At 49.7% G+C, this 12,151-nt stretch overlaps 1 protein-coding gene and 1 long non-coding RNA gene across 3 annotated transcripts in view; one reads left to right on the top strand and one right to left on the bottom strand.

The window, feature by feature from the left end:
* Ctdp1 (CTD phosphatase subunit 1) overlaps nucleotides 1–8,869 on the top strand; it is a 61,084-nt gene extending 52,215 nt beyond the window's left edge. The window contains exon 13 of one of the 2 annotated variants that reach the window (NM_001414395.1): nucleotides 8,053–8,869. In NM_001414395.1, the coding sequence (NP_001401324.1) occupies nucleotides 8,053–8,194 (142 nt within the window). In that variant the 3' untranslated portion in view covers nucleotides 8,195–8,869. The remainder of the gene's footprint in view (nucleotides 1–8,052) is intronic. The other variant, XM_087592287.1, reaches the window with a different exon arrangement.
* Nucleotides 1,708–11,422, bottom strand: LOC103694249 (uncharacterized). Its single transcript, XR_015643095.1, has 4 exons — nucleotides 11,193–11,422; nucleotides 5,850–5,973; nucleotides 4,768–4,994; nucleotides 1,708–4,657 (listed from the first exon to the last, which is right to left on the bottom strand). It is a non-coding gene; the product is annotated as an uncharacterized LOC103694249 (long non-coding RNA).
* Between the last annotated feature and the right edge of the window lie 729 nt (nucleotides 11,423–12,151).

Here is a 12,151-nt window from a genome sequence, read left to right as displayed (position 1 = left end):
GGTGATCACGCGGTGCACCATGACCTCTCATGACCTCTCAGGTGTGGCCCCTCATGGCTCCCTTCCCTTCCAGCAGGAGCGTTTTTGGGGGTGTGTGAGGGTCTATGGCCATCAGCTGTCAGGTTTGAAGTGCAGCGTGATGGTAGTCTGTTCCTGGAGGTCCTGGGGAAGTGAAGGCAAAGCCCACAGCAGCTTTGCAGACCACACGTAACCCTTGGGTTATCACCTAGGGTGATAGAGTCTAGGGCATGTTGATCTCAAGGTGACTTCTCTGTTGGTGCTCCACACATGCTGGCTCTGAGGACCTGGAAGCAGCCTGGGATATGCCAAATGGACACAAAGCCCCAGGCAGGCCCTGCTTCTTATCTGCCACTGCCCTAGGAATGACAGCACAGACGGAGCGAACACAGAATATAGCCCTACCTTATAAAGGAATAATTCCATATACAAGTTCCCTCTCCTGGTCTTGTCTTCCTCATTGAGAGCATGTGGTTACCATGGCTAAGACAGTTGACCAAGCCTCCCCCATCCCTTCCTTTCTCTGGAGGCTTCCGTTAGCCCCAACTCCCACATTTAGATGGACCTCAGTAAGCACTGCTACGGAGATGCTCACACAGAACTAGTTTCGGCAGAAGAAGATTCTCTGGAATAAATGTCTAACGACTTCCCTAGACTTGCCGGCACTGATTTATATGACCCAAAAGTTCAACGTGCCCCATGTAAGATAAGAAATCCACACAGACACAGCACAGCAAAAGTGTGAACATGGAAGATTTGGAGGAAACATAGGGCAGGAAGGATGGCCAGAAGCTGTCCAGTGAGGTGAAGGTGCTTTCAGGCAGGGGAAGACTTCCTTGCCAGCAGGAAGCCCTGGCCCTTTAGACCAAGAGCATACTTCTCCAACAGTATTATAAACCCTCAGGCAGAAGGAAGTACATGGCAGCCGTGGTCAGAGTGCTGTACAGTTCTTCCTTCTCCCTGGCAGTTACCCGTGCACACAGCTGTGCCCGCGGGCCCACGGCACACTGAAGTGCTGCATGCCGTAGAGGAGGTGGGTGGGGACCTGCAGCCATGAGCTCGTAGCTGTAGCCTCACGTGTGATGCTGGCTTGCCCACGTTGCTCCCCCTGTGGGGGAGGGCGGAAGGAAGCTCCGGGTCTTTGGACTGCTGTGTATGGAGAAGTCTGGCCTGAGTCAGAGTATCTGGGCTAGCAGGGAGGAGGGGCAAGAACCACTCAGAAGCGCTTCTACCCAGGAGACCTGCATCCCCTGCGCTCGTGTCTGAGCGTCCAGGCTCTCCAGAGCTGAAAGGCGAATGTCTTATAACACACGCGAACCATGTCGTGCTTCCCGACAGCAGCTTCCATGCTCTACCTGTTCAGAACTGGACCTCCACATGCTAGGACGCACCTCTCAAAGTGTGTGTGAATGTGTATGTAAGAGAAGGCACACATTTGTTCTCTACAAAGTTTTATCTGTGCGCCAAGTCACACTCTTTCGTGCGTGCATAGCCACAGGAACCAATCTTTTGATTTGTGTTAGAAACCCTTGCATCTGCTTGTGCAGCAGGCCCAGACCCATCCCTGCTCAGTGAAGACAGGAGTAAACTGGCTAATACACACCACCATGGACTACTGCCGCCCTCTCTGCCAAAGAAACCACACAAGGTGTGATCAGGGCGTCGTCAGTGCACACTTGAGATGCCAGTGACTCTTAAAGCATTCGACGTGCTGTAAAGCAGCACTGTGTTTATTAAAATAGTTCTGCATCTTTTTGAATAATAAACCTTGGTACTGGTCCATGTATGCTGTGACAACAGTGAATCCAGAAAGCTGAAATATTGGGGAGGAAATTTACATCTATTATTCATATTTATATCCTTCTACCACATTGAATTTGATATGCTGTTTTCAAGCTTTCAGATGTTCCAGAATTAAATCTGCTAATATTTCTCTATGGAATTGTGCAGCTGGTTGTAAGAACAAAATATAAATATTGGATGTTACACTAAGAGGAAGCGAAACATCTCAGTTGTAGACATTTATTGCTGTGGCCTACAGCTGTCTGTTTGTAATTTTTGAGGTAATTTTTAATTAACCTAAATTTTCTTGTGGTGTATTTTAAACTGTAGTGCTGCAAACATTGCTTTAGCCGAGTGGAGCCTGCGCTTCACTTCCTATGAAGCTCTGCCTGGGTCTCTCATGCTGGCCTAGTCCGGCTGTCCATGCTAGGAATCCTCACTGAAGATCTGGCCTGCTGTTCTCACTGTGGACCTGCTCGCCATCTGTCTGTCTCCTCCTCCCATGGGCCTGTCTGTTTCCCTTGTGGTCTTGTTGGTTCAATCTGTCTGTCCTCTTCTGGTCTTACCATCTCTGGGGAAGCCATGTGCTCTGCTGCTTTGTGTCCATGGAGTCACATCCCAGACACATGTCCTCGTGTGCTGCCTGATCCCTGTGTTTCAGGAAGAGTCACTTATTCTAAAGGTAATGCAGTCCCTCTGATCTGTCACCATGGCTCAGACACTGCCCCTGTGCTTAGAGCCTATGAGAGTCAACTCCTCGAGATTCAGACAAATAAAACAGCACCCACCAGTGTGCTTCCTGTGGGCATTACAGGAGATAGCGCCCACTAGAGCTGAGCGGTGACTGCCTGCACTCTCGTGGGGCCAGTGGTGTGGGTGCTACAGCTTAGGCCGCCCTAGGCTGCCCAGAGACTGTGTGGAAAGAGTCTTATCAAGCCAGTGCCCTGCAAGTGAGAAGAAGCCTGTTTACAGATTGCCTCCAGTGTCTATCCTTTCTCATTTAAAATTTAAATTAGTTCATCTTTTGGCTTTTGGTCAGAAACAGTACTCCACCTTTACATTCCTTTTACTTATACGCATAACTTTTAAAACCAGTTAAAACAGTAAAAATTTTAAAAAACAATTTGACCTTCACAGGATTTTCTAAAGGACAGAAAAAAGTGGTGTTTATACTCTGCCTACTGTTATCAGAGTTAAGCTTAGTGTGGTGGCATATGAGTAATTCCAGGGAGGCAAAGGCCAGAGGACTGAGAGTCCCAGAGCAGCCTTGGCTACTTGATATCCTATCTCATGACCTCTCCCCATGAAGAAGTTTGTATTAAAAAAAAAAAAAAAAAAAAAAGTGCTTAAGGGAATAAACTCTCCACAGCAAAACCAGGCTGTGTGGCTGAAGTCTGTGCAGCAAATTCCAGGAGGAAGTAGGAAAATTTTCCAAAGTATAAACCAAATTTCCCTGCCTTCTCGGGGGTGGGCTGGGGAATAGGGGTTGGCACTAGAGAAAGGAGGAGGCCCAACAGTGCTGACCCTTGAACTCACTGGGAGTCAGTTCCCATACAGAACTACACTTGTGACTGATGGCAGTCCAGGAGTCATGAAGTGTGTGTTGCTGCTTGACAGTGGAAAGTCACCAGATGGCACCAGCATTTGACAGTAGCCATCTCTGTCTGTGTGAGCTTTTCTCACAAAGAGTGAAGGTCCTCCTTCGGTCAGTGTTGCCCGCTTCCCGCAGTCTCCCCCTCACTGTAGCAGGCACCCAGTGGAGGCACATGTGGTGCTGCTGTCCTCCCCTGTGTGGTCTCCAGGATGTGGACAGTAACACTGGAAACAGGCTCAGGTACCTTCCACATTTTTAGCCTTTAGATCACTTTGTCACTGTCTTTGACGTGGGTTTCTGTGGCATTCTCGTCTGGTGGTTGGGTTCGGGTTTTGTTCTGGAGTCGAGTCTCACTGCGTAGCCTTCACTGCCTGACACACTCAGAGATCTATCTACCTGTCTGTCTCCCAGTGCTAGGATTAAAGGCATGGGTGCTTCACGTGCGCATCTTTGATGTTTCTGTCTTTAGTTTTTAGGTAGTAAAATGTCTTTCCATGTAAGTGTATTGTGACCGGCTTCTGGTTAAGCATCAGCGTTGTTTGCTGGAAGCGGTGTCTTCAAAAGAGCCTGACGTAGCTTGTGAGCTGGGGCTTCAGCCTGTGCAGTGGCCTCTAAGGCACTTTGCAGTCTTAGGTTCTAACACCTGAGGGTTGGGCCATCAGCTTTTTACTGTAGACTTCTTCCCAGCCATTCCTGGTTTTTTTAATGTACCTACTGTCAAGACGTACTGGGTCTGTTAGATTCACTGAAGTTGCCATGTTGAGGTATTGACCATTCTGTGTTCTCCTGAGTGCTCTGTGGGCCACCACTAGAATGCTTGCCTGCCGCGAGGCTATCTCTCCCTGGCTTTAGAAAGGTGTTGTAAGGACCTGTTCTTGTATCTTTTGCTGTATTTCTCTAACCTTATTTCTCCTGATCCTTCCTGGATCCTACCAGGGACCTCTCCCCCTCACATTTACTCAGTGTCTTAGTTAGGGTTTTACTGCTATGAACAGACACCGTGACCAAGGCAGTCTTCTAAAGGACAGCATATATTTGGGGCTGGCTTCTAGGGTCACGGGTTCAGTCCATTATCATCAATGTGGGAACATGGCGACATCCAAGCAGGCATGGTACAGGCTGAGCTGAGAGTTCTACATCTTCATCTGAAGGCTGCTAGCAGAATACTGGCTCTCAGACAGCTAGGATGAGGGAGTACATGCCCACAGTGTCACAGTGTCACACCTCCTCCAGCACAGCCACACCTTCTAATTGTGCCAGTCCCTGGGCCGAGCATAGACAACAGTCAGGACCCTCTAGGCTCTGAGCTGCAGACAGTGTGCGCTGAGCTGTCAGTTTTACTGCCGATGACATTAGCAGAGTAAGGATCTTACCAGTGGACTTGCACGCTCTCGTGTACTCCAGAGCACAGCCACGTGGCTTCCGTGTCAGCCCATCTGCCCAGCGTCTCCTCCTGCCTGAGCACTGGGCACTCATTTAAACAGAAAAATGCAGCAGGCCCTGAAAGTGGGGAGGCGGCTGTTCTGTGCTGTGCCCCCGTCATTGGCCACACGGTCACAGCTGGGGCTGCCCATCCTTGTGCTTACTTCATCTGAAGATGCTGTTGGGACAAGGAGCATGAAAAGAACAAGACACTTGTGAGGGTGAATAAAAACTATTTAAAGCTTTTTGAGCATGGATGGCAAGAACGAGTTTAAAATGTATTTCAGAATCTGGTGAAAGTTGTGCCAACTTCTGCCGGCTCTGAACTTCAGAATCATGGGCTCTGTACCTCCTTCTCTATTGCCACAAGACTGAGTGACCTCCCCTCTGGCTTGTCTTCATGTGTGTGTACACATGCCCACTGTTAGCCTGTGTCTACACATGTGGTCAACACTACACTGATTTCAGCCAGGCTCGTGGGCAAGCATGTCCCCAGGATCCCCTGTCCTCCTCCCCAGCCCACCCCTGGCTGGGATTATAGATGTGCGCCATTGTGACAAACTTTACACTACAGCTAGGGGTCCAAACTCAGGTCCTCCTTCTGCACTTTACTCTCTGACCTGTCCTGTCCTGCAGCCTCCTAGGTGTTCATCCTAGACCAACATTTCCATCACAGGATGTCCTGCAGGTGGGACAGAGCAGACGTGGGTCAAAGCAGTTGTGTGTCAGCATGCCGCTGGGCCTGTTGGCATTGAGCTCTTCCACCCAGCTTGAAGAGGAGCCTCCTACATGGGGAGTGAGGTGTTCTGTGCCTAAGTTGCTCTGATTTACATTTCTCAACAACTGATGCTTGCTGCTGCTTTGAATTTTGGTGGCTTTGTTCACTTGTAGTGTTTGTCCTCTGGCTTAATTGTTGTCCTGCCATTTTTAGTGTCTCATATACTGTGTCACATACATGGCCAAGTGTGCACCATCTGTCTTGTAAATCCAGTGTTTGCAACTTTGTGATCTGTTTGGTTAAACAAATACTCACTTTCCTACAGCTAAATACGGTGTTGAGGAGGTTTCTTCTTGTGCTTCAAAAGGTTTCTTTTTGAACAGTGGGTCCTGATCGTCCCTCAGACTTCACAAATGGTGCTGTGCCGTGATCTCTGCAACTGCCAAAGAAAGAAATCCCAGCTCATACCTTACTCCCGACAGGAAAAAGTAACTCAGAGTAGAACAGACCTAAAGAGGACTGAAGCTTTCAGGAGGCAGCCTTTGTAGCCATGTGTTACACCCTGAGACTTTGGCAGCTACATAGAAAGTACTGGCCATAAATCAATGGGTAACCTTTGTTTGTAAAAAGGAACTGTAAGAAACCAAGAAGGTGGCTAGCTCCGGATGGACGGTTACAGGGATGCAGACCTGAGAGCCTCCAGTCTTCCAACAAGGTGGGTCCCCAGACCCGAGCACTGAGAACCTGTGCACAGCCTAATATCCGCAGAGGTGGGAAATGCAGCCATAGTCACTGGGTACAGGAAAGCCACCGTGAGACTTGGTACACACTGGTTAGAATAGCAGAGACAGAAACCAAGCTGTACGCCCCAGCCACAATGGAAGTGGATTGGTGGGTTTTGTAGGGAGCATCAGGCAGCTCCCACAGGTGGGCAGAGTTTGAGGTGTGCCTGGCAGCTCTGTGTTCCTGTGTCTGCTGCATGGAAACCACCTGAGAGCATGCTGTGTGACCTCGAAGGCCTGAGCCTGGGAGTGAGTGCTCTGTGTTCTTGGGCTGTACCCCATGTGTAGAACACAGCTAGGTGTCGGCAGGGCCGAGTGTTCCCTTGTCTCCACAGGCCCCACCCCACCCCACCCTGCCAAGGTGTCCTGCCCACACAGCAGGCTTCTCTGTCACTCAGTCAGCATGGCTGCATGGGACCAGAGGTGCAGGGTGCAGCTGAACTGGCAGATGACCTTGGATAAGTCAAGAGTCTCATGGAGGTTTACGGTTGACTGAAGTGTCATGGTTGTTAGTGTTGAAGTCACTAACACAGATCCTGTGAGCCAGCTGGAATGGGCTCTGTATTTAGACAGTCAAGGACGGTCTTGTCTAATGCCTCCTTCCACTCACCATCTCACTGTACCTGCCTCACTTCCCTAACACTAGCATCAGCAAGGTCACATGCTGCAGTCTAGGTGTGTTTGCTGCCACTGTACATGTTAGAGATGTGCTACATACATGTGTGGATGTTCAAAGAAACTTGTTCTGTGGCCACGAGTACAGCGTGTTTTCTCTTCCTCCCAGGGATGGAACTGGGGGCTGATGTTGCTGTTCCCTCTATCAGGGTCAGATCAGTTAGGTCCCTGTGTGTGTGTGTTTATAGTTACCTGTCTGTCTGTCTGTCTGTCTCTCATATGTGTATATATGTATATATATGTATATAGGCTATACAGAGGTAAACCTCAGAGATCGGGTCACCCTGTCTCAGGCTAAGGAAAGCAGCCTGCTGAGGGCGCAGTCGCACGCTAGTTCTGGTCTGCAGACTCCCTGGGAACAGGGCTCAGGGCTTGGAAACGCACTGCTGTTGGATAGTCATACAAGGTGCGGGTGACTGTTTAGTGAAGTCACTGGCCTGAGGAAATGGGTTTTAAAACAAGGCTCAGGCTGCACTTGGTTGCCTGGAGTGACTTTGGATTCCTTTTCAGTGGCTTCACCTTGAGTGGTTGTGGTAAAAGAATCCGGCTTTGAGCCTTTATCTGGTTGTTCCTCTGTGGATCTTACACATGTCACAAGGCCGCCGACTGACAGCGTTGGCCATTTCTGTGACTCAGTCTTTGTAGAACGTGGCATGGCACCACAGTGTCATCCCTTGTCACTGTGTGGTGTTGCTCCAGCTCTCCATGCTCATAAGCATCGTGCTCTCTCCTCTGTAGTGTGGGAGCCACCCACCCCTTATGGCTTGTTGGGTTAGAGGCAGCTGCGTATGTAGGTCTGGCCTACTCTCCTCGCTGTGGTCTCTGCTGTTCCAGAGCCGTCACCTGCAGAATTCCTGTCAGCGTCGTAGCTTCATGCATCCGTGCATGTTCCTGAGGATGGAGATGTGTTCATTCCCTCCCCTCGAGATGTAGCCAAGTGCAGTGTGTCCTCATAGCATGCCCTGCCCAAGGCAGTGGCCATGGCGTCTGTTTGTGCTGCGGTGATTAAGGGCTGCAGGCTTGCCAGTGTCTCACAGTAGCTGCTTCTCTTCTCTCTTCAGAGGCCACAAGAGAAAACTGAATGAGGAAGACGCGGCCAGCGAGTCCAGTGGGGAGTCCAGCAACGATGATGAGGAGGGCAGCAGTTCGGAAGCAGACGAGATGGCCGCTGCTCTGGAGGCGGAGCTTAATGACCTCATGTGACTTGGACCCGCCCCATACCAGCCCTTGGCTTGGGTCCTTTTTCTCCAGAAAAACATATATTTTGCAGAGCTCCACATACAGAAACACATTATTTTGCAGAAATAAGTGTTTGTAAGAAGTTTTACTATAGGAAAATCTACTTTTTTAAGTGACAGTGTTCTGAGGAGTTGGTGTGCGATGCCAAAGAGCTCACAGGGCCTCCCACGCAAGCATGGATATGTGATGTCTGGTCGTGTGGTGAGGGCCTTGGGGGCTTCCCTTTGAATACTAAGCATATTTAGTGTGAGGACTGGGAACCCAGGAAGATTTAAAGAGCAATAGAGCAAAACCTGGCACCTTGGGCCTTTTCCACAGCTGATGCTGTCAGAATTTTGAAGGATTTTTAAGTAAAGCAGCAGTGTACATATGTGTGTACAGAACACCGAGACTCACAGGCAGGCCTGAGAGCCCCAGCCCCCTTCAGTCCCTCGGCGGCTCCGCGGATGGCCTGGAGGTCCCGGCTCGTCCTTGTCTGCAGCCTGGGCTGCCTGGGCCATCCATAGCCTGCCAGTGCGGGCAGTGTGATAAGAGCTGGTCTGTACCGCCCTGAAAGAGGTCTGATGTAAAGTTTTTGTATATTTCATATTCCGCCCACCAGATTCTTCTTCCATTTAATAAAATCCTTTTTGTAAGTTGTGTTGTCTGGTGTGTGGCAGCAGTGAGCAGCGGCCCTCTCTTCAGGTTCTCTCTCAGCAGCTGAATGCCGTGTTGGGTTGGTTTACCAAGCCTGAGCTTGTCAGAGTTGGTAGAACACAGCGGCCCTGTCTTCAAAGCTGTCTGAGCAGAAGAGCCGCGGTCGTCTCTTCACAGCCTGTCCTGCTAAGCTGTGCTCGTGGAAGAAGTCCAGATGCACATTGTGTCCGTGAGGTCACGTGGATGCTCCAGACCGTGGACCGTTTGCTCCAAGAAGACAACTGCCTACCACGCAGGAAGGACAGCCGACTGCAGCCGTGAGAGGCTCTTAGTCTCTGCAGAGCAGGGTGCAAGCTGCCAGCTCCAGGCGGCGTCACAGACTAGAGCTCCCTCTGGTTTAGCTTCCACTCTGCTAGGCTTCCCCGTTCCCCCGCTAAGATGGCCATGCTCTACCCTGAGCGATGTGGACAAGGAAGTGGGCCTCACCCTCGCCAGAGCCTCCTGCCCGGCTCACTGGGTGCCTTCGTTTACTCCCACAGCAGTACCAAAACCTCTTGTGTCTTCCAGTCAGTGCCTCCTAGGAAACAGTAAATGGGGCAGGAAGCCTCGTTGGCAGACGGACACTGGGATGCAGGTGAGGACAGACCATTAAGATCATCTTGGCACATGCCAGACCAGCTCTCCTGGCTTTCTGTGCCATGTTGATACACATAGTATCTTTCTGCCTTGCTGGTGCACCCAGCTGGGCTGTCAGCTACTGTTAACTCCAACCCCCAGGCCATGTCCTGGCTATCAACCACTGGTTGTGGTCAGGAATCTAGAGCTGAAAACGGAAGCCAGGGCCTTTGGTATATAAATGTTGACATTAACTATGCATATAATTTCATCCATTCCCAGCATGCACCAGATGACCAAAACCCCTTTAACATGGCCCCAACCCCTCCTGGCCCAGGAAAGCGAGTAGGAAATCTGCTGTAGCAGGGGGCTAGGCTTTGTCTGAAGCTGAGGAGCATGGACCTGCCGCAGGTGATGAGCCCGGGCACGGCTGACTCAGCCCACCACCACCTGTTTATAGCTACACCCATGGCTTCACTGTCCTATTGGAGGTGGGGCCTAACACCAAGGCAACACACACTGACGGACTGGAGCCGCTTAAACTCGGCCCATTTCAGTTCTAGCTGCCTTCGCACATCAATGCCATGACTGGACCAAGCACAAAAGTGGTTTCCACAAGGTTTTTAAGAATTCCATACTGACTCCCACCTGTCAGAACTAGGCATGTCCTCTGGTAGGTGCCACTGCCCACTAGTCCCCTGATCTGCAATCGTCTTGGAGACCAAGCTAGAGCTGGCTGCACACTTGTCAAATAACAATAAAAGCCTGGCACCAAGCCAGGTGTGTCCGTGTGTGTGTGTGTGTGTGTGTGTGTGTGTGTGTGTGTGTGTATTCTGTACAATTGTTCAGCATTGCTTTTCTGGTTTTCAAGGACTTAGTTTTGATGCTGGGAAACCACTCTGTGTCCCAGCAGTGGTTTGGAGATCTTCCTGTCGGTCACAGTCCCTTGCACTTCATTGTGTCTTCACGGTGAGCTTTCCACCTTAACATCCAACTTGCCAGGCCAGGTTCGAGTTCACGTTGCATGAAGGAGACCTTGCCTCAAGGGCATGGAATGTGTCACACCTGAAAACACTCAATCCCACGTTGTTCTGTTGTTGCATTTCAGTAATAGGACCAAACCCAGAGCTTTGTACATGATAGGCAAGTACTCTGCCACTGAATCCCACACCCGCCCCCCAATACACACACAATTCCCACCAGGTTGTCTAAGTGGAGTTGAAATTATCACATCAACCATACCTTTACACTCTAAGGAGCATTCAGAGTCACAAGTGGAGGCTTTGAGCCTAATTTTCTCCTGAGACTCAGCTCTCTGAAGTGGTTTTCCTATACACCAAATTGCTCACCTTTAGGGAATGCTACTGTCACAGTTAATCTTCATTCTCAACGAGACTGAATTTACCTAGGAGGTACTTCTTTGTTAGTGTCCTGGGGAGGGATTTTTTTCCTAAGAAAGGTTTAACTACAGAGAAGAGAGCCACCCTGAATATGGGCTGGGGTCTTAGACTGAACAAAAGAGAAATAAAACTAACTGACCAAAATCATCTCTGGGCCCCCTCGCTGCTAATGCAATGTGACCGGTTCACCCCCACTCCTACCCATGGAGCTGGAGCCGCTCTGGCTACCACACCTTCCCTGCGCGGTGGAATGGACCCTCAGTACACGGGTTAACAATCTATTTTGAAAACTAAGACATTTCTCATCTTACCTTGGGAGTGTAACTGCTGGCCAAGTTGGAAGACTTTCTTGACCACCTTCAGGTTGTGGGAGTCTGGGCACCAAGCTTCAGCAAAAACACACGGTGTGTCCCTCCTAGTGGAAAATCACAAGATGAATCTGATCTGATTAAGGTCCCATGCCCTCTGCCAGTAAACAATCAACTCTGGTAAGCAGCCCTGCAAGGCCGAGTTGCCTGCGGATCCCTATGTCAATGACTGCACCTGGAGTCAACTGAAACCCACACAGGGCACGGCACACCTGCAAGGGGTTCTTCTTGATTGGATCATCTGAAGACGGAAGACGGTCTTCCCTAAATCTAGGTCATGCCTTCTGCCAGCTTGCCCTCACGCTCCCTAGCAAAGTCATGACTTCTCTGTGAGCCCAGCTGAGACAACCAGCCTCGTGGATGGAACAACTGCCAGGTTCTTGGCCTTCCCATGAACAGCTATTGCTAGAACTGGCCAGACCACAGCCTGTAGGCCATTATAATATTTTAAATATGGATGTATACATACACATACACATAATATTACATATATAAACACACATACATACTATCTTTGAAGAGGTCTGGTTTTTATCACTCGCTTCCAGCAGTGTATCTTCCTCCTGGGTTTTCTAGGGGATTAGACCAAATGTAATTGTGCGTGCGTGTGTGTGTGTGTGTGTGTGTGTGTGTGTGTGTGTGTGTGTGTGTGTAAAATGTCTAAGGAAAGATACAGTGTGATGTCACACTAACAGAATTTTAAGCAGGTGGGTATTTGATTAATTAAAGAGTTCATTTCTGGGGTTGGGGATTTAGCTCAGTGGTAGAGCGCTTGCTAGATCCTGGGTTCGGTCCCCAGCCCCGAAAAAAAAGAAAAAAAAAAGGGTTCATTTCTTTTAGGTACAGCTGTACTTTAAGGGTTTTTATTTTAAATATTGAGGCATCTATGGATAAAATGTCTG

This window comes from Rattus norvegicus, chromosome 18 (assembly GCF_021556685.1).
Source record: "Rattus norvegicus strain SHRSP/BbbUtx chromosome 18, alternate assembly SHRSP_T2T, whole genome shotgun sequence".
Taxonomy (NCBI): domain Eukaryota; kingdom Metazoa; phylum Chordata; class Mammalia; order Rodentia; family Muridae; genus Rattus; species Rattus norvegicus.
This window is presented reverse-complemented; position numbering and strand designations above follow the sequence as displayed.